This window comes from Sceloporus undulatus, chromosome 5 (assembly GCF_019175285.1).
Source record: "Sceloporus undulatus isolate JIND9_A2432 ecotype Alabama chromosome 5, SceUnd_v1.1, whole genome shotgun sequence".
NCBI classification, from domain to species: Eukaryota; Metazoa; Chordata; class Lepidosauria; order Squamata; family Phrynosomatidae; genus Sceloporus; species Sceloporus undulatus.
In genome coordinates this window covers 99633590-99656308 of record NC_056526.1, presented here as the reverse complement: position 1 = coordinate 99656308, position 22719 = coordinate 99633590, and the positions used below count along the sequence as shown (strand labels likewise).

The 22719-nt window shown below is 46.3% G+C and overlaps 1 protein-coding gene across 2 annotated transcripts in view; it reads right to left on the bottom strand.

Moving 5' to 3' along the window:
- Window positions 1-7332: 7332 nt before the first annotated feature.
- The window catches only part of ITFG2 (integrin alpha FG-GAP repeat containing 2), a 52333-nt gene continuing 36946 nt past the window's right edge, over window positions 7333-22719 (bottom strand). Inside the window, exons 11-12 of one of the 2 annotated variants that reach the window (XM_042470911.1) lie at window positions 21666-21839; window positions 7333-7875 (exon numbers count right to left, since the gene is read on the bottom strand). In XM_042470911.1, coding sequence (XP_042326845.1) covers window positions 7730-7875; window positions 21666-21839 — 320 coding nt within the window. In that variant the 3' untranslated portion in view covers window positions 7333-7729. The remainder of the gene's footprint in view (window positions 7876-21665; window positions 21840-22719) is intronic. The other variant, XR_006104313.1, reaches the window with a different exon arrangement.

Genomic DNA, 22719 nt, shown 5'->3' with positions numbered 1-22719 from the left:
ATTCCCAGGATTCTCTGACACTAAGCCAGGGCAGTTAAACCAGTCTCAAACTGGATTATTTCTGCAGTGTGTTTAGACCCCTGGTTAATGGGGTGCAAGTGGTGGGACATGCATTCTAGACTTTAGGAAACAGATACTGGGGTGATCCTGTGGACAGAAATATTAAAGAGAAGGGAGTATGTGATGTCTGCTGTTGGAATCCAGTCTTATAAGAATCCACACAGAGTCCAATCTTCATGTAGGAGCAGTAAGTTTATTCATTCTGGAGCTACTGAGCACAGCCAGTCTCAGGAGAGTGAGATGAGGAAGAAGAGAACAATCAATCTCTCTCCAACCCTCTTAATAGTATATATATACTACAGGTGATATCACTAAGGGCTGTGTCTTAGGTACCTTACATCACATCTCCCTTTCATGGAAATATAAAAACAATAATTATACAGTTTAGAAAATAATACATTGTATAGAGAATTTTAGAAACATACGTAGAAAACATCAATACAAAGAATACAATGGCGGGTTACAAACCGCCATAAAGTACGCGCTCTGCGCGTACTAGGGCTAGGAAGGGCCGTATTAGGGTTAGGAAGGTTCTTACCTTCCTGACGGCCCTTCTTCCCAGTACGCGCGGAGCGCATACTTTTTCGCGGCGCCCATCCACATGGGCGCCGCCATTTTGACGTACTGGACGCTGTGTGTCCAGACGTGTCGCGGCGGAAGTGACGTCGCGAGGGCGCACTCCACCCCTCGCGGCGCCACTTCCGCGTTCCAAAAAGGAGCGGCATTTCGGCGCTCCTTTTTTGCTGCACAGGGAAGCCTCGCGGTCTGGCAGCTGGGGCTTCCCTACGCAGCGAATGGCGGCGGCGGGAAAACAGCCCCTTGAGGGCCGTTTGTAACCCGCCAATATTTCTCATTGACCTAACTTACACAAATCATAAAAAGTCACCAGGGTGCATTTTTAAGGAGTGTATCTCTCTGGCCTAAACACTGGTCTACCATATGATGTTAAATATGTCGGTTGCCTATCTGCTGTTGGTGATGTTTGCACCTCATCATTATTCTCAGGATCCCCACCATATCCATTGGTTAATGCATCTGGTCTTACACTTCTGTCTCTGATAATTTCTGGCATCCGTTTTCGTAACTGGCATCTATTACGCCGATATATCCTACCATTAAGAGTCTTTATTTGGTATGAACATGGTTGTTTACATCTTTCTATCACTGTGGCAGGAAGCCACCTTTCCTTGGGGTCATTAGATTGCATCCAAACTGCATCTCCCTCTTGTAATGGTTGAAGTGGTCTAGCTGTTCAATCATAAAAATGTTTTTGTCTTTGCTGAACTCTTTGTAGATCTTGATGCACATTAATAGGAATCTTAGGGCATAATAAACCAGTTGTTATGGGAAGTTTACTTCTCAACATCCTGCCCGTCAACATTTGTGCAGGTGAATATGACAACCCTGTGACTGGTGTATTGCGATATTCCAACAACGCTAGATGTAAATACCCACCAGCCTTCCCTACTTTGTTCATAAGCTGTTTGATAGACTGAATTGCTCGTTCTGCCATACCATTAGATTGTGCATATACTGGACTTCTAAAGCATTGTTCAAACCCCCACTCTTTAGAAAATGTTTTAAATTCTTGACTAGCAAATGGCATGTTATCACTCATCACTATTTTTGGTATCCCATGGCGAGCAAATACAGATTTAAGCCTACAAATTACCGTTTTTGCAGTTTTATCAGGTAGACTTATTATTTCTGGATATTTTGAAAAATAATCAACTATCAACAGAAATGAACAACTATTCTGTTCAAAAATATCTATCCCCACCTTTTCCCATGATGCTTCAGGGATATCATGTGGTTTGAGTGGTTCCTTTTGGTTGTTTGGAGCAAAACATGCACAGACATTACAGCTCCCCACAGCCACCTCAATATCTCTTGACATCCCAGGCCAATACATTAATTTCCTTGCTCTTTCTTTGGTCCTTTGAATCCCTTGATGGGACTCATGACGTTGTGTAAGTACATTTTGTCTTTGACTTGTTGGAATAATCATTCTTTCTCCCATAAAAAGAACTCCATCCTGGCACCACACATGATCTTTAACTGGCCAGAAAGCTTTTGCTATCGGACTTACATCTCTCATATATTGTGGCCATTCTTGATCTAGGTATGTTTGAACCATCTTAAGCTGGGGATCACATTTTGTTGCCTCTTGTATTATACACACTTTGTTTGGATGCATTGCTAAAGCATTCACCTCATGTATTACTTTCTCATCTCCCATAGAATGCTCTTCACTACAAGGAGGATCTACAGTGGCTCTTGACAAGGTATCAGCCAGATACATAAGTTTACCTGGGGTATATACAATGTTAAGTTGATACCTTTGAAGCTGCAAAAGCATTAGTTGCAATTGAGCAGGAGCACTGCCTATTGGTTTTTTACAGATTGACTCTAAAGGTTTGTGATCAGATTGAACTAACACAGTTTTACCAAACACATATTGATGAAACTTTTGTACCACATATACAACCGCAAGCAATTCTTTCTCTATTTGTGCATATTTTTTTTTGCTGAGTTAAGAGACCTTGAGGCATAAGAAACTAGCTTATTGTCCTGAAGCAGACATGCTCCTAATCCATCTTTTGATGCATCTGCCTGAATTACAACTGGCTTTGTTACGTCAAAATATTGACGCACAGGTGTGCTACATAACTTTTGTTTGATAGCATTGAAGGCTTTTTGATGCTCTGGCATCCACTGAAAAACTACATTCTTTTTAAACAGCTTTCTCAATGGGGCTGTCAGCTCTGCCTCTTGTGGAATATACTTTGCCAAATATTGTACTGACCCTAAAAATCTCAGGACCCCTTGTCGATCCTCAGATGGTTTCATTTCTTGGATAGCCTTAACTTTCTCAGAATCTGGTCTGACTCCTTCAGCAGTCACTATGTGACCCATGTATTTTACAGAGTTTACCTTAAACTGGATCTTTTCTTTATTAAATTTAATGTTGTTGGCACGTGCTGTTTTCATAACCTGGTGTAAAATTTCATCATGCTGTTCCACTGTTTCTGCTGCTATAATCATATCATCTGCTATCATATGTACACCTCTTATATGTCCAAATATTTCTTTGTTCTTTTGTTGAAAAACCTCACTTGCAGATTTAAGCCCAAATGGTAAGCGATTAAAACAATACCTTCCCCATGGTGTGTTAAATGTACATAATCTGGATGATGTTTTATCCAGTTTTACCTTCCAATAACCATCTTTTTCATCTATGATTGTAAACAATTTTTTTCCAGCTAACTGACTCAGGATTTCTTCAACTGTTGGGATGGTATAATGTTGCCTTCTAACTGCCTTGTTTAAATCTTGTGGGTCAAGACATATACACAGAGTGCCATTCTTTTTTTCTGTGATGATAAGGCTGCTTACCCAATCTGTAGGCCCTATCACTTTTGTTATAACTCCTGTATTTTCCATCTGACTGAGTGTATCCTTTAATTTATTATATATTGCAAAAGGCACTCCCCTACATCCTTGGACAACAGGAGCAACTGTCGGATCAATATATATGTGATGACATCCAGGACGGATGGGAGTTTCTCAAAAGGGAGACACTGAAGGCCCAATTACAAGCGGTTCCAATGAGGAGGAAAAATGGGAGGTGTCTCAAGAAACCAGCATGGATGACTAAAGAACTTTCAACTGAGCTAAGTTTTAAACGGAACATGTATAAGAAATGGGAAGAGGCAGAAATCAACAAAGAGGAATTCAAACAAATAGCTAGCACACATAGGGATAAAGTCAGAAAATCTAAAGTGCAGCATTTGCTCAGACTTGCTAGAGAGGCTAAGAACAATAAAAAGGGCTTTTTTTGGGTATGTTCTTAGCAAAAGGAAAAAAGAAGGAAATGGTAGGGCCACTCTGTGGAGAAGATGGCAAAATGCTAACAGAAGACAGAGAAAGGGAGCAAAGGACTCAACAGGGGAAATGCAGCACAGAATAAGGAGTTTATGATACGTGAAACTGGAACTCCAATCCAAAGCCACTCCGAAGGGAAGGGGAAGCAGTCAATTCGAATCCAAGGCAAGTCACATGATTAATTATCACATGTGAAGAGCGAAATTGTGGTCATTTCTGAGGCAAAACGGAGCGAGTGCTAAATAAATTATCTCACCAGTACATACCATGCGGATTCAACAATTTGAATTGGCACCCTTGCTCATGCTCAGTGGGGCTCTGAATGGATCGCGAGCCCTTGCACTTCCAAAGTGAGGAAGGGGGGGTCACTTCCTGGTTCCAGTTTCATGTGAATGCTAGCCTCACGTAAATGATAGCTTCACGTGTCTTCTTCCCACTATTTTATTCTATTTTTTACTCTATTTACTCTATTTCAACAATTTAGCAAGGCTGGCAACTCCCGTCATGTGTGGTCTCGAGTATACATACAGCCATATCCCAATGTGTCCTCTGTGTCAGTCATCCCTCCCTGCCACATCCGAATGTATCCTCCATGTCAGTCATCCCTCCCACCCACATCCAAACGTATCCTCCGTGTCATTCCTCCCACTCACATCCAAATGTGTCCTCCGTGTCAGTCATCCCTCCCTGCCTTGTCCAAATGTGTCCTCCGTATCAGTCATCCTTCTCTGCCACATCCTAATATGTCCTTCTTGTCAGTCATCCCTTCCACCCACATCCAAACGTGTCCTCTGTGTGAGTCATCCCTGCCTGCCACATCCGAATGTGTCCTCCGTATCAGTCATCCCTCCCTGCCAAATCCGAATGTGTCCTCCGTGTCAGTCAACCCTCTCAACCACATCCAAATGTATCCTCCATTCTTGAAGGAATACCGGAAGCAAATGGAGCAAAATTGAAGCTCCGCATCATGGGAAATGTAGCACCTTGGAGGTAGGGGTGTGTGTGTGTGCCAGGACTGAAACAAAGTTGCATTCCACACCAAGACCAATTTGAATTGGTTTCGTATTGACCTTGGAAAGAGATTTGTGAATTAGCTAGTTCACTGAATTCCCCTATATCAGGAGTGACCTTGGATTGACTGAGGATCGGCCGTGGAATGACTCCCCATAGAAAGCAATCATGTGTGATAATCGATCACATTATAATGTGAATTCGCATAGTTGGGTCTGGAATAGCTTTGGATTGGAGTTGCAAAAACCGTCATGTGATAAGGGCCATAAAGAGGTAGTATAGGAATACCTGATTAATCTAAATGAATTTAACTCTCCAGGACTAACTACATTCAAGCGTATTAAAAGAACTGGCAAATGTAATCTCAGAGCAACTGGCAATAATCTGTGGGAGCAATATTACAGAGACCAATAACATAGAATCATAGAGTTGGAAGAGACCACAAGGGCCATCCAGTCCAACCCCCTGCGATGCAGGAAATCCAGATCAAAGCATCCCCAACAGATGGCCATCTAGCCTCTGTTTGAAGACCTCCAAGGAGGGAGACTCCACTACACTCTGAGGAAGTGTGTTCCACTGTCGAACAGCCCTTACTGTCAGGAAATTCCTCCTAATGTTGAGGTGGAATCTCTTTTCCTGCAGTTTGCATCCATTGCTCCAGCTCCTATTCTCTGGAGCAGCAGCAAACAAGCTTGCTCCCTCCTCAATATGACATCCCTTCAAATATTTAAACAGGGCTATCATATCACCTCTTAACTTTCTCTTCTCCAGGATAAACATCCCCAGTTCCCTAAGTCGTTCCTCATAGGGCATGGTTTCCAGACCCTTCACCATTTTAGTCGCCCTCCTTTGGACACAATCCAGTTTCTCAATGTCCTTTTTGAATTGTGGTGCCCAGAAATGGACACAATATTCCAGGTGGGGCCTGACCAAAGCAGAATACAGTGGCACTATTACTTATAGACACTATACTTTTATTGATGCAGCCTATAATTGCATATAATTGCATTGGCCTTTTTAGCTGCCGCATTGCACTGTTCACTCATATTCAACTTGTGGTCTACTTGGACTCCTAGATCCCTTTCAAACTTAGTCTCATTCAGCCAGGTGTCCCCCACCCTATATCTGTGCATTTTATTTTTCTGTCCTAAGTGCAGTACCTTACATTTCTCCGTGCTGAATTTCATTTTGTTAGCTTTGGCCCAGCTTTCAAGTCTATTCAGGTCATTTTGAATTTTGATCCTGTTCTCTGGAGTATTCCTCCTAATTGGGTGTCATCTGCAAATTTAATAAGTATGCTCCCAATTCTGTCATCCAGGTCACTGATAAAGATGTTGAATAACACTGGGCCCAGGACAGAGCCCTTTGGGTTCGGTCAGTCAATTAAAAATTACAAATCCATGTAACAGTTACCTTGTCTAGCCCACATTTTACAAGCTTGTTTGCAAGAATGTCATGGGAAACCTTGTCAAAGGCCTTACTGAAATAAAGATATACTATATCCACAGTATTCCCTTCATATCTACCAAGCTAGTAATTTTATCAAAGAAAGAGATTAGATTTCTCTGGCATGACTTGTTTCTCTGAAACCCATATTGACTTTTTGTGATTATGGCATTGCCTTCTAGATGTTCACAAACCCTCTGTTTAATGATCTGCTCCAGAATCTTTCCTGGTATTGAAGTCATACTAACTGGACGATAATATATTTTTTTTTGGGTGGGTTTTCGGGCTATGTGGCCATGTTCCAGAAAAATTTCTGGAACATGGCCACATAGCCCAAAAAACCCACAAATACTATGGATGCCGGCCATGAAAGCCTTCAACTTTACATTGGACGATAATTGTTGGGGTCCTCTTTTTTTCCCCTTTTTGAAGATGGGAACAAAGTTTGCCTTCCTCCAATCTGCTGGGATTTCTCCTGTTTTCCAGGAGTTTTCAAAGATTATTGTCAATGGCTCCGATATTACATTTGCCAGTTCTTTTAATACCCTTGGATGTAGTCCATCTGGCCCTGGAGACTTAAATTCATTTAGATTAACAAGGAATTCCTCCACTAACTCTATACTTATTCTGTACTGAAATTCCCCTAATCTGTCTTCTGCTCCATTATCTTCAGGTTGAATACCCTTTTCAGCCACTATGGCAACCATGGCAGTTTCAACACTGTATCTTGTCCTGGAGCAGTTTACAAGTTAAAGAAGACAAGAAAGAGAAAATGATTATTTGTTTTATATTCACAAATTCCAATCCATTAGCAGAGGTATGAACAAAGACAATGCACACCACTAACAAATGGATTTAGCCCAAAATGTTCCTTCAATAATTCTAATATTGATCCAGTTTATATTATGTATAACACATTTTTTTCTTGTGGTCTTTTTAAAATACTATCTTTATTGAAGTTTTCATGGAAAGATAAAAATGTGATACATAGATACAAAAAACCAACAACTACAAAACAGTACAACAGAAACTACAAAGAACTACCACTTTCTAGATTTACTTAACTGCTTTTATCTTTGTACTTCTCAACTTTTGTGTCAATGTTTTGTGACAGAAGAAAAAGTGTCTGAGAACTTAACACAAACAATGAGTACCACAAGAAAAAGAGTGAAACAATACTTTCCCTTTGGAGAAAATGTTTCTATCATTTTAGGATTCTGCTGTTCCACTCCTTTACTGGAACTTGTTCTTAACACTGCTTTAGCTGCCTAGTAAGCGCTGAGAAGACATGAGGAGCAATGCTGTTAATTGTTTTTATGTCATCTGGTTATAAATTTTCTTGAGCAGCAGTTTGGCAGCTGGTGGAGGATGTTGTAGCAGGGACCTTATCATGATAAAATCTATGTAGCTGTTCTTCTTGAAAGTATAAGGTCTTGTGAATCAGATCCTTGACAGCAGGAACATCATCTTTAGCTACGAAAAATAAAGACACACACATTATCACTAATAAGAAACACTGTAGCCTTACAAGATATAATAATCACTATCCTATTTTCTATGCTTTTCTCATTCAAAATAAGAATACAGGAAGTAATGGTGTTACTTCTTATAAATAAGGCACAAGATTGCCCATTTAATTTAGGAGAATCAAGGGAAAACTTCCCACTATTATAAGCCCTTCTGTTCATAAAAATTGTAACTGCTGAGCTAAGAATCTGAAATGGCATTAATTAGATCTATAAATGAGCCAAATTTCAAACCAATCTCCAATACTGCCGGAGAAATAGCACATTCAAAAATACTGAAAATTGAAACACTTGGCTCGTTTTTCTTCAACTGAAAGATATATATTTCTGGCAAATCTTTCATTCATTCATTCGTTTGTGAAAGCTATGAATTGCTTTATTCAGTCTTGCCAGGGAGAAAATCCTTCATTGGACTGATGAAAGTTCTCAGCAGTGGTTCAAACACTATTAAATTTTTATGGTTCATTAAACCCTACAAGCAAAGTTATGTTATGCAGAATGAGTTCTTCATTCTGAAACTAGAAACTTGCCAAAATTCTAATATTCTTAAGCAGTAATGTCACTAGGGTTGGAGTCACCCGGACAGTAACTCATGGTGTCATCTCCATTGACCACATCCCATATCACAGAATCCTAAGTCATGTTTTTGTACTAATATTAACCATAAATCATAATTTTGATCTATCATTGAAGGTAATGGCAATAGCTGTGACATAAATAACTAGCAAATCATACCTTTGAATTACAATATCATATGCACAGCCTAAATCTTTTTATACAGTCTGCCCTCTGGTATCTGTGGATTTGAGTATCCACAGATGATAAGCACACGTGGGGGGGGGGGGGGGGGGAAAAAAGGGGGGAGAAAAGGGGGGGGGGGGAGAGGGGGGGGGGGGGGGGAAGGAGGGGGGGGGGGGGGGGGGGGGGGGGAAGAAGAAGTGGGGAAGACAAGGAGGAGGTGTTAAGAGGCAGAGGGGGCCAGAAGAAGGAGGAAGAGGAGGTAAGCGGCGACGACACTGGGGCCGAGGAGGAGGATGGGTAAGGAGGCAGAAGCGGGAAGAGGAGGTGGAGGAGGCAAAAGGCGGCAGGGGCGGGGGTGAACTAGGAGGATGAGGAAGGAGACGGTGGGAGGAAGAGGCGGCAGCCTGTTGCCTCCTCCTCCCACCACGGGGTTGCTAAGGGCTCCCGCCGCTGGGCAGGACATCATGCTCCCCCACTGCTGCCTCCGCTGTCCCATACCATATTCCTCGCAAGCTGCATTTCTCCTGTTGTGTCCTCTGCTCCATCACGCTGAGCACCCTTTTTCTTTTCTGAGAAGACTGAGGCAAAGAAGGTGTTGAGTAATTCTGACTTCTCTGTTCCCTATTAACATTTTGCCATCTTCTCCATGCAGTGGATATATCCTTTGCTACGGATATATCCAAAAAAGGGACATTGGCTCTTACTTGTGATATGTCCGTTTCCAGTAGATAAGAGCCCCACATCCTGTAGTTTGGGTTATGCTCCGCCCACTCACTCCAATAGGCAGGAAGTAAGGAGAGAGACTTTCTGGTGACCCCACGTAGGTGGAGCTAACCCTAGAAGGCCAGTCGTACAACAGCCGAATGCTCCAGAAAAAACAAACAATTTATTTGGATATCAAACTATAGAGAATCGGACGGCGACAGAGACAGGCAGTAAGCAATCCAGCTTGTTCCCCATAGGGAAGAACTATGTGGATATGAACCATCCTTATCCCAGCACCCCTGAGGGTGGGCCAGGATGTGGGGCTCTTATCTACTGGAAACGGACATATCACAGGTAAGAGCCAATGTCCCTTTTCCCAGTAGATCAGACCCCCACATCCTGTAGTTTGGAATTTACCAAAGCTGATCTAAACAGGGTGGGCAGTGCTGGCCCTTCAGAGACATAGGTTTGAGTACCTGCTGCAAGACCCTGCTGTCAACAGGTGCCTCAGCCAAGCCAACCTGTCAAACTAGTGATGTCTAACAAGTGTGTATGGTGGCTTGTAAGTGGACACCCTGATGGTCTTTGCTATAGGACCTATGATGGCTAGAGGTGCCCATGCACCTGTAGTCTTTGGCATGGGTGACTTGGTTTTTGGTGGTAACCTCTCAAGGATTTATGACAGGTAGTAATGCCGGGCCTGGCCCACCTGCTAGGCATGGAGACTGATGCTTTCTTGCCCATAGAACAGGGCTAAAAGGAAACAAAGTGGGGTGTCAGAGGAACGAAAGCTGTTTCTCCTCTATGGGTGGCTTGATCTCCAGCATGGTGTATGTTTTAAATTATTTCCAATGTCTAGGAGAATGAAGGAGAAGGATGGGGGTATCTGATTCTGATCTCTGAGGAGGTTAGAGCCCACCCTGAGGATGGGATCTGCGTTTGGCTTAATTGCCATGGAGTCAGTTGTAATAACATTGAGCTGCTTGTGTAATAGCAGGACCCCAGGCTCAGGGGCAAAATAAGGAGTGGCCCCAACCAAAGAAATGGTTTAGAGAAACTCTCCCTTAGGAACTAAGACAGTCAGCTCTCTCAGGACCATGTATAAAGCCCAGAAGAGAAATGGTGTTGTGTAGGCAAGGCAAGCAACAAGTCACCTGAGGAGTCTCTGCCCATGGAGATGGGATGCTATTCCATCCTGGACCCTTGCCTGTGTCACAACAGTGAGGCTATAAGTCAGGGGTCGGCAAATAATGGAATCCATTTTATAAAATAGTAAAATCAAGGTTTGATGTATAGGACATATATTTACAAGCTGTGGGTATACAGAGGGCTGGCTGTAACTCCCTATATGGAGCTTTATGCTGCATGGTATATTAGATCTGAGCATGTGTGGTAGTAGAAAACCAGGCTAACAGAAAACAAGGCAAGTAAATTTTTCCAACCTCAGAAGGCAGTGTTGTTTGGTGTTCTTTGAACCAGACTTTGCCATGAAAACCTAGTCTGGGAAAGACATCTACAAAGTGGCTAACCTTATAACAATAGTATGCAAGGTATCCTTGTAGCACCTTGAGACCAACTAAAAGAAAGAGATTGGCAACATGAACCTTCATGGCCTTGAGCCCAATTTATCATACGCATGATAGACCTTGTCACAATAGGTCTACCAAACCAGGGACCAGTTGTACGGCAAGCCCATCAGCAGGTTTTGTTAGTTAAAATGTAACTATTTAGACCAGTTAACAGGTAATTGTCTTCTTTTTTTGTGGCAAATTTCCTCAGGGCTCTACAGGGTGTCTGTATGGGATTTGAAACAACCCCTTAGCAGAAAAACCTATTTTTATTGTTTTAAAACGCTCGGGGGGGGGGGGGGAGGTTTTTTTTTTCCTGGGATGGAGAGGAAGCTGTTTGTTTATTTCTGATTAAGAATTTTTCTTAACCCCCTGTATTAGTGAGAACCATCACATAGAAGAAACTGTATTTTTTTTTTGTTTCTTTCCTTTAACAGACATCTCTCCTATGAAAAAAGGGAAAGAGAGGGGAGCCACCTCTCCTGAAGCTAGCTGAATGAGGTTCCCTGTGTTTTATAACAGGGACATAACCCTTTTGCCACTAAAGTGGAACTTGGTTGGTCACTTTAATCCAATATATCTATCACCTCATATGAGATGATGTTCTCAAAGATCTTAAATGCGTGTAAGCATTAGAGATCTGGTAAGTGAACAGAGGAGGGAAGTATCTTTCTCCTGGCTTGAGTCACCCTGTTTATTAGACTTTAAATGAATCTGTACTGTTAAAGCTTATGTTCTTACTGAGAAGTGCTAAGGCTGACACCAGTTTGCACAAGGGAGGAGAACCATGTGCTCATTTTATGTCTTAGGCTGTTCCAGCTAAGGCAAAAAGGCTCTGGCACCAATGGAGGCAGGGATGGAGGCCCATGAGGAGAGAAGAAAAGTCATCATGTGGCTTTATGGCTAATCCCTTCCCTTGTTGAATTAGTTTCTAGGCATGTCCTTTGCCATGGTGAAAAGGAGATGGGGGTGAGCAGAAACAGCACAACTCAAACCTCATGGTTTAACAGTAATAAAATGAACACCAGAAAAAGTTAACCAGTATCTCTTGTAATTCTGAGCCCCTAGTCCTGTTGCTGTGGGGGCTCTCCCCTCCTTTATTTGTCCCATCAAGGGAGGCTGCCTGGGCAGAAGTTTCTTCCAGGCAGTGAAGAAACTGCTCTTAAGTTCAGTGACTGAAGACAATTCATAATCATGGGTAGATAGCTGCATATGGCCTGTAGTGTAGCCCTGATATTTACAGGACATTAAGCTGGGGTTTAGAAGCTTAGCCCTTTTAATCTCAGGCAGGCTTTATAGTAACCTGGCTGCATTATAGAAGATGGCTTGGTCCTCAACTCCCTTCCCACTTGCATAGGTAGCTGGGAAGGGCAGAGGGGGCTGCTGATAAATGGTTCCCCATTTACCTGAGATATGTCTGCATCCTGAGAAAGGATAATCTCTGATGGAAAGGGGAGGCCAAGCGCTCCAACTACTCTCTCAAGAGTGCCACAGTTTGGGGCAGCCAAACACAATTGGGGGTGAAGGGAACTCTCTACTCATCCTATCTACAAGTGGTTCTCTCCCCCCTTTTTTGTTATTTTTGAGGAGGGAATGCAGGAAGATTTGTATCAATGTGTTCTCTCAGAAAACCATAGGATCCTAGAGTTGGAAGAGACCCCAAGGGCCATCCAGTCCAACCTCATTCTGCCATGCAGGAACTCTCAATCAAAGCATACCCAACAGATGGCCCTCCAGCCTCTGTTTAGAAGTGGGTGGCACAGGCCATGCTCCCTCTGGTGAGGACATTTTCTGTCCTATGTGTTTCTCAGGCTGCAATAGGATCTCCCATACCTGTTGGGATCCTGGGTGCCATTGGTCCAGAGATGGAAAGGAAGGGGGAGACCAATGGTTTATGCTCCCATCTGCCCTACTGGCAGAGTCCCAAACCTTATGCTAGGCATAGTTCCTCCAGTGGCAATGGCAGAGGCCTCCTGGCAATGCTTGCCCTGAGCGAGGGCATTAGATCTGGCAAAGGTTTCCTTGCTGGCTGGAGAGAGAGGGCCCTGGTACTCACCCCTTTTCCTGTGTCTTCTGGCTGGCTTGCCTCTCTGACCTTGGCCCTGTTTCAGGATGGGCAGAGGCAATGCAGAGAAATCCTTTGCCATGGCTTTTGGCTGGCCTGTCCTCTGAACCCTGGCCCTAAATGGGCTGGTCAGAGATGATGAGAAGGGAAGTTTCCATGACTTCTGGCCAGTTTCCTCACTGATCCCTGGCCCTAAACGGGCTGGGCAGAGGTGGAGAACAGAGACATGGAGGGGATACCTCTCACCAACTGTTCCCACGGCTCCCATGTGCTGCAATGCTGTTTGCAGAAATCTCCTGTGCTCCCACCATGAAAGGGGGCAGCTTTGGAGGAGAGGCATTGGCAAAACCAAGACCTTTCTCCAATCCTGGGAGCCCTTGCCATATTAAGTCTTTCTTCATGCTTCCAAGGCAGCAAGAGAAACGAAGAGAAGAAAAGGACTGAAGTGGCTGTAGTGAAGAAGCTGCAGAGCAACAGCAAACACATCCTACTGGAGTGATAGGCAGGATAAGACTGGCCTTCTAGGGTCAGCTCCACCCATATGGGGTCATCAGAAGGTCTCTCTCTTTACTTCCTGCCTATTGGAGTGAGTGGGTGGAGAATAACCCAAACTATAGGAGCCCTGGTGGCACAGTGGTTCTCTCTAGGAGCCCTGGTGGCACAGTGGTTAAATGCCTGTACTGCAGCCAGTCACTCAAAACCACAAGGTTGTGAGTTCAAGACCAGCTAAAGGGCTCAAGCTCGACCCAGGCTTGCATCCTTCCGAGGTTGCTAAAATGAGTACCTAGATTGTTGGGGGCAAATTAGCTTACAGTTGTAAACCGCTTAGACACTGCTTAGGCAGTATGAAGCGGTGTATAAGGACAGGTTACTCACCTGTAAGGGTATTTCTTCGAGTGGTCATCTGCGAATACATACAAATGGGTTTCACTGCGCCTGCGCAGTGCTGTTCGGATACTTCTAGAATCACTGGGCAAAGTACACTTTGCAACATATAGAAACTTTTTGGCGGTAACCCCGCCTCCCTCCTATAAAGCCCCGGTTCCCGCTCTTTTCCCCAGTTCCAAAATTTTTTCCCGCCAAGTAGGCGATGCAAGACAGAGCCAAAGTGAGCAGGACACCGAAGGGAGGATGGGCAGGATTTGTATGTATTCGCAGATGACCACTCGAAGAAATACCGTTACAGGTGAGTAACCTGTCCTTCTTCTTCGTGGTCTCTGCGAATCATACAAATGGGTTTAGACTGACAAGCTTAGGTATATGGTGGAGGGAGTGTCCTGAAACCCAAGCTATGGTAAACCAAAGGTGAATTTATTATAATAATAAACTGTGAACCATAAAAGAGTCAGTCCTGTTTTTTGCACAACAGATCAAATGCAGGCATAACATTGCAAGGCATAAGAAGGGCATGTAGGGTCACGCACGACCATACCCATTGGCATTGTGCAAGCATAAATCACACTTCAACTGAATAATAACTCTGCAGAACCTGAGGAGGAAATGTAAGGTCATGCAAGACCAATCCCCCTGGAAGTGAACACAAGTGAACACATTATAGACCAATTCAAAGGTACCCTTTGCATAAATATGGCACAACACACAGTGATAAAGCACTCAATGCAACCCAGAAACCAAGACAGCCCTCCCAAAGGCTGCGTCCCGAATGGCCCTGGTGTCCAGTCTATAATGCTTTATAAAGGTCAATGGCTGGGACCAAACAGCAGCTTTGCAAACATCAGTTAAAGGGATGCCAGCCAGAAAGGCAGAGGATGCTGCAACCGCCCTGGTTGCATGCGAGCGGACCTTGGCCGGTATCGGTTTCCCCGACAGTTCATAACAGAGGTGGATGGTGCTAGCCACCCATTTCGAGAGTCTTTGGGGCGACACCGGCAAACCCTTTCTTGGTTCCGAATAGCACTGGAAAAGTCTTTCGGAACGACTCGAACCCATAGTTCTGTCCAAATTAGAAAGCCAAAGCCTCCGAACGTCCAGCAATATGGAGGCTGCGTTCCTCCACAGTCGATGGGTTCGAAGCTAAGGTCGGCAACACAATGTCCTGACACATGTGAAACAGGGAGACCACCTTAGGGAGGAAGGGATATCAGTCCGGAGTACCACCTTGTCCTTGTGGAACCGGAGGAAGGGTTCATCCCTACGTAGAGCACAAAGTTCTCCTGCCCGGCGAGCCGAGGGGATGACCACCAGGAGACAGTCTTCCAAGTTAAAAGTCTTGGTCCGTTGTGGCCAAGGGCTCAAAGGGCTTGGACTGGAGGCAGCCAGCACAACCTCCAAGCTCCAGCCGGGGCAGGGGCCGAAACCTGGGGGTAGAGGTTATTACAACCTTTAAAAAAGTTCTTTACAAGAGGGTCCCTGAAAAAGGAAGGCAAACCATCATACTGAAAATGCGAACAAATAGCAGACAGGTAACATTTGATGGATGCGAGGCACAGCCCCCGCATCCACACAATGACATCAAAAATCAAGCACCACTGGCCACAGTGATGCACTGTGGAGACAGATCCCTTTCAGCAAGGAACGAAAGGAACCCCTTCCATTGGAGGCATAGGACTCTGGGTTCAGGCCTATGCGCAGCACGGATCACCCTCCGCACCGAAGAGGGCAACGATGTCAACGCCGGAGCCTCCAAGCCACCATCGGCAACGAGTCGATGTCGGGATGCCGAACTCTCCCCTCTTGGAGGGTGAGAAGGTCCGGCCTCGGTTCCAGCCGGAGAAACTCCTGTTGGAAAGGCGAAGGAGCAGCGGAAACACGGCTGTCTCGGCCACCACGGGGGTATGAGGATTGCGTCGCCTCCCTCTCTCGACATCTTGAACACCACTCTGGTCAGCCAGCGAAACGAAAGGCGTAAATCGTTTCCCGGGACCAATGAAGGCGAATGCGTCTCCGAGAGGACTCTTGTGTGCGCACCGAGAACAGAACTGGGGACAATGGCTGTTGGAGGCTGTTGCAAACAGGTCGACCTGGGGAGCTCCCCACCGTAAACAGGTCGCTGACTGTGTCTGGATGAAGCCTCCATTCATGGCAGGTTGAGGTCCTGCTTGATCTGCTAAGGTGTTTCTCGTCCCCTGGCAGGTGAATCGCCTGGAGGAGGATGTCTCTGTGGATGCACCAGTCCCAGATCCTCAACGTGATGTCCAGGAGAGTTTTGGACTTGGTGCCTCCCTGTTTGTTGACATAGTACATCACCGTTGTGTTGTCGGTCCTGAGCAGAATCACCTTGCCTGTGATGGTGGGATTCGAAAGCTTTCAAAGCCTTTTCGACAGCCAGCATTTCTAGTGCGTTGATGTGGAGAGCACATTCTGTTGCGACCACTTTTCTCTCACGCACAAGTCCAGGAGATGCACACCAGCCTTCCATCGACGCATCCGTCGTCAGGGTCATCTGTGGCTGAGGCTGGACGAAGGGCATACCTACGCACACGTTTTTGGGAGTCTAGCTACCATTCGAGAGAGGCGGGTCACGGGCCTCGGCACAGTGAGCCATCTGCTTGGGGAGTCTGCCAAGGGGTTGAAGACAGATAGGAACCACGACTGAAGTGGCCTGAGGCGCAACTGTGCCCATGGAGTCACGAACGTAGTGGACGCCATGTGTCCCAAGGCAACCTGGGATGTTCTGGCCCTGACTCTCCTGTGCGAATGGACGGCGCGCACTGCAGTTGACAAAGTCTGGAAGCGGTCCTGAGGAAGATAGGCAGTAGACTCTTCGGAGTCGAGAACAGAGCCGATGAAGCGGACCTGCTTGGACGGGGTCAAGTGGGATTTTTTAGGTTGACCACGAGTCCCAAGTCTGACAAGAGGCGCAGGGTAAAGTGAATTGCGTTCTGAAGCTCTTGTCTTGACGGGGCTGTCAGCAGCCAGTCGTCTAGGTACGGAAAAAGCTGATTCCCCTCTGATGGAGTAGGCTATCACTGGGGCCATGCACTTCGTGAAGACTCGAGGGCTATGGCCAAGTCGAATGGGAGCACATTTAGTGGTAGGCAACGAAGCCGATGGCGAAGGCAAGGAACCTGCGGTGGGACTCCCTTATCCCCCCACATAGAAATAAGCTCCTTTAAGTCCACCGTCGCAAACCAAAGGTCCTGATGAAGCAAAGGCAAAATGGAAGCCAACGTTACCATGGCGAAAACGTCTATACTGCAAAAAGGAATTAAGTTCCCTTAGATCCAGTATGGGCCTGGTTCCCCCATCTGGCTTTGGCACCGTAAAGTACCTGGAGGAAAAAGGCCCTGGGCCATAACTCCGGGGCAAGGGTGAGATGGCCTTTCTGAAGGAGAGCACACTTCGTCGAGAAGGGTGCCCGAGGGGGGGCCAGTAGAAAAAAGCTCCAGTGGGCGGGAGCTCTTCGAACTCGAGGGTATAGCCCCTTCGGACGATTTTTTAAGACCCAGGAGTCGGAGGAAAGAGGCCAATGTGGTGGTAAAGGGCCTAAGTATGTTGAGGAAGAACAGGGTGGGAGAGCGAAGTGCGCTGGGGATCTTCATGCCCTCTTTTTTCCTTGGTCGGGCTCCTGCCGCGGTTTTTACGGTACTGGGACTGGTTGCGACGGCCCGAGGAAGAGGACGGCTGGGAGGGGTATCCCTGTCGCTGTGAACCCTGTTGGTAAAACTGACTTCCTGGTAGGGAGGCCTCTGGAACTGACCTTGGTGATGTTGCCAAGGGCGGAGACGCTTGCGGAAAGAAGAAGGCCCCGGTGTAGACATGCCATCCGAAACCTCTTGTTGAGCCTCTCATCCGTGTCGGCATGGAACAGCCCGAACCGTCAATAGGCATGTCCTCATGGTGGCCCTCACACTCTGGTTGAGGTCGGAGCCCCGGAGCCAGGCAGTCTCCTCAGTGCAATGGACGCCGACATAGCTCTCCCAGTGCATTCGGTGACGTTCTGGCCGTGGTGATCAGCCAGCTCCCAATAGAATGGGCCTTCCTCCATCTCGGTCAAGGTCCGTTGCACTCGTCTGAGACGTCCGGAACTATCGGAGAGATGCCTCCATTAACGTCTGGACGTATGCCCCCATGCAAGCTGTATAGTTCGTAGCTTTCGCTGCCAACGCGGCCGCCGCATAAGCCCTCTTAGCCAGCGCATCTATCTTCCTGGCTTCCTTATCCACCAGGGAGGTCGTCTGTCGTTGAGTGGAGGTCTGCTGGGCGCTCAACAGGGCCCCAGCACCGACACCCGCCCCTTCCGCGGTGCCTCTGGCGCTGCTGCCCTCCACGCCTCCTCTTCAAGAAAAAAAGGCGCGCGGGTGGGGAAGAGGAGGCGCGGAGGGCAGCAGCCCGGCTTCCGCCGCCGCAGAAGGGGGGGCGGGTAAGGTGTTGGAGGCCAAGAGGCCCAGCATGATACCTGGCCTTCCGTGCCGGCCGGGAGGCCTGGAGGAGGGCCGGGTGCTGGCGCTGGAGGCCTTGAAGGCCTCTGGCGCTGCTGCCCTCCGCACCTTCTCTTCCCACCTCCGCGCCTTTTTTTCTTGAAGAGGAGGCACGGAGGGCAGCAGCGCCAGAAGCCTGAAAGGCCTCTAGCGCCAGCACCCGGCCTCCTTGCCACCGCTGCTGCCGCGGAAGGAGCGAGTGTTGGTCCGGGGCCCTCTTGGCCCTCCAGCACTGGTATCACGGCCCTTCCGCAGCGGCGAACGCCTGGAGGAGGCCGGATGCCGGCGTGAGAGGCCTTGAAGGCCTCTGGCGCGGCAGCCCTGCTTCCTCGCCACCACCGCAGGAAAGCCCGGTGGCGGTGCTGTGGGGGCCAAGAGGCCTTCAGCACCGCATCCTCCCGCCTTTCATGGCGGCGGCGGAGGAGCTGAGGCTTGGCCTCCGTCGCCCTGCCACCCGGCTACCCCTGCAGCGGCGGCGGCGGAGGCCAAGCCGCTGCACCGAAGAGTGAAGGTAGTAAGGGAAAGGGAAGGGAGGGGAGGTAGAAGGAACTTTTGTCCCAATGGCGGCGTGTGGCACGCGCGCTGCCATTGGACAAATGGGACTTGAGCATATGCGGATTTTGGTATATCCGGGGGGGTCCGGAACGGATTCCCCCGCATATAACAAGGTCCCACTGTATTTACTTTTTTGTGCTAGGGGTTCATATTGTTTATTTCCCATGCTCTTTGAGTTAGTGTAGAGACTACTTGCTGCCTATGCAAATTTTTTGTCTCCCACTGTTAGGTTCTTGCACTGTTTGCCTTCTTCCCACTATGACAGTTTGACTATTTTCACCAGCCCTTTTGTCTTCCAGAATACTGTCTCCCTCCCCCACATAACTCAGTTTAAAGCCCCCCTGATCAATTTTTTGAGACTATTGGCAAAAACATTTTTGCCAACTAGCGTGAGATGAAACCTATCCCTTGCCAGAAGTCCCTCCTCATGGAACCTCAGCCCATGATACAAAAATCCAAATCGTTCTTGGCAGCATCATCTGTGGAGCCAGCTGTTCACCTCTGCTATTTTTCTCTCCCTTCCTGGGCCATGCCCTTCAACTGGGAGAAGAGATGAGATAACGTTTATCCATCTCTTTCAGCTTCCTCCCAGATCCTCTTAATCCCTTCTGATATTCTGAAGGCTGTTGCCTTGCAGTATAATTGATTCCCACATGAACCAAAAGAAAGGGGTAATAGTCAGTAGGCTTGAAAAGTCTTGACAGCCTCTCCATCACATCACAGATCTTTGTCTAAGGGAGACAACACACTTCCTGAGACATCTCATCAGGCCCACGAATCAATGATTCAGTACCCCTCAGCAAGGAATCTCTCACCACCACATGCCTCCTCTGAGGCTTAGCAGCAGCTGTTCCCCACAATGGTACTCCCATGGTTCCCTGTACGGTCCTTGAGGACTGTCCCTGCTGCTCTTCCTCGTTGTCCCTGATAAAGGAAAGAGCTTCAAACTAGGTTTTCCTACGTCTGTGTGTCACATTCCTCCACTTATCTACCTGCTATGTATGTGAAGTGACCTCCTCTGTAGAAACTTCCTGTGTGTGTTCCCCATCCAGGACAATCCATTCCGTTCTTTCTAGGAGAACTTCTTGCTCCCTCATATGCTGAAGTATCTTTACCCAGGCCTCCAGCTGCTGAACCTTCTCTTCCAACAGGGCTATCAACTTGTGCTTGGTGCTGGTGAAGTTACCCACATTCATAGGCAAGTACATGACATCCCACAGCTGTTGCAGGTGATTGCAGTAGCTCCCTCAGTGTCCATATTGAGATGTCTTAAGTAGAAGCAAAAAAGGACTCTGGGCTTCCCCCTCCAAAATCCCCCGTTAATCACACTCGAAAAGACCCCTAATGGCCTGGCCTTTTCACCAAGCGCTGTCAGCGAGCTGAAGAGACGGGGGCTATAGCTATATTGAGAGCTGTCGATTGCTAGCTCCTTCCCCAAGCACATTTCCGATGCACTTGCTCTAAGCAAAAGCCCCTCACTTAGCCCCTTAAAGAAAAACAGTTAAAAAGTAGTGGAGAATCCCCAAACACAGCTCTCAGATCATTTTCTGCTCTGTGTTGTGAGTCTTACTTGACTGAAAATTTGTGCACCAATAGGTGCACACCTCTGAAATCAGTTAAAAACAGCAAGGCTGCTAACTCCACCACAATGACTCACAAAAACCCCACCACTCAGGAGCATAACACTCCAAGTTTGAAAAGAACTCACCCAATGAAAGTATAAAAACCTGGGGCCTCTCCTTTCTCTTCCCACTGAGTCTCTTACCTCTTATCCACTCATACCATCTTGTTAGTGTTTTAAAGGCATGCAGGCGAATGCCATGGCCTGTTTCTGCCAAAAGGCAGATGTCTGGGGAGCAGTGTTTTCACCCTACTTAGGGTGTCACCTGGTGAGGACAACACTCCCCGCACCTGCTAGTGATGCCCTTGTTTTTAAGTAGACAGGCTGTCACAGGAAAATAAAAAATGGCTACAACTTTATTTTCTCTCTGTTAGAACCCTGTCCCATAGTAGCTGAGGTACCTCAGGAAAAGACATGCAGGGGTTTTGTGCACATTTACATTTTTATTTTAACATGAGGACTTTTTAATTTAATTGAATCAAGAAGTAAATCCACTGAAACATCATCCTTTAAATGTGCAGCTTACAGTTCTTGTTCTCATCACTTCTCTTTTCCTTCTTATTTATAATAAGGAACACCTAAATGGCTTGGGCCCGAGTTACTTGAGGGAACGCCTCTCCCCATATAATCCACCCCGCACTCTCAGAACATCAGGGAAAAATTTACTAGTACATTCTAAGGTGAGATTGGCAGCAACTCACCAGAGAGCATATACATCGGCTGCTCCAATATACTGGAATAAACTTCCAGAAGAGCTTCGGATGAATTCCACATTGGATGCCTTTAAAAAGGCTTTAAAGACCTACCTCTTCCGGTTAGCATATCCTCTGGACTCTTTATAGAGAATGTCTCCCTCTGATAGAAATGGCTAACCACGATCAATAGATTCCATGTACGTGTTTGTTTTTATATGCTGTTTTGGTTTTTACTGATACTTAACTGTATAGATATGTTATGATATGTGTTTTTATGATGTACATTTTTAAAGAACCTGTGAACCGCTTTGATCGTTCCGGAAGAGCGGTATACAAATAAAGTATATTATTATTATTATTATTATTATTAACACAATTTGGAAATTATATGAGGCTTGTAACATACCAACATTCATCTGTAGCAGGAGATCTCGGTATTCACAGTTGTCCTCTAATACCTTCAGCAAATTGGTGGATTCCATTCTCTCTAATTGAACATCCCAATAGATGTGGATCTTTTGGTTGAAACTGACGTATACCAGACAAGGGCTATTGCATTGTCCTTTGCAGGCATAGAGACCTAGAGAAACAAAGCACCCATTATTTGAGGACCATAGAGGATGGAAATGAACTTGAAAAAAAGTTTAGTGAGATGGCAAATATTCTGCCCAAGGGAAGTGCAAGTCTACCTCCCCTCCCCTCCTCTCCTCTCCTCTATTAGAGAATCTAGCAGGAAGTGCTAAGGAACAGTACAGGTTCTTTGAGAAGACTTTACCCTGTAATGACTCTCTAGCTGCTTTGTTAGCCACTGGTACCATTTTAGGTTATCATGAGGGTGAGAGTGTCCTCTCATTAATAATTTAAGATTCAAAATCTTGATTAAGAAGGTTTTGGCAAAGAATAAATTTGATCAGAGGGTGCTGTGAATGTAAGCCGCTCTGAAGAAAAACTAATCGAGTACAGAATGGAATTATTCAACTGCAAATGTACTGGTTTTAGGGAAGCTTTGGAAGACAGCCAGTGTGGTTTAATTTTGCTTCAGTGAGAGCTACAGAGGTTTATCACATGGAGATTTTTAGAGCTTTTGCAGGTCAGTTCCGACGTGACTGCACTTCCAACGATGCACATTCACGTCAGAATGTGAATGTGTTATCAGACACCATTCCTTTCTATGGGAGCTCCTTGCGAAGTGCTTCCTCAGTGATTCCAAAGTGAACCGTCATTTTGGTAAAACCGAAAAAAAGTGACTTCACAGAATTGGCTTCCGGGCTCACTTCGATTGCACTACGAATTGGTCTGGTGTGGAAAACCACTCTTATGTCACCCCCCTTGGCCCCCTGCGTCCTGCTCCATCATTCCCCTCCTCCTCCTTCATGCCACCCTGCAACCCATCCCATCATTCCTATTATCCCCTGCCTTCTCCTGCATCCTGATCCTGGCCCCAGGGACCCCCAGTGAGC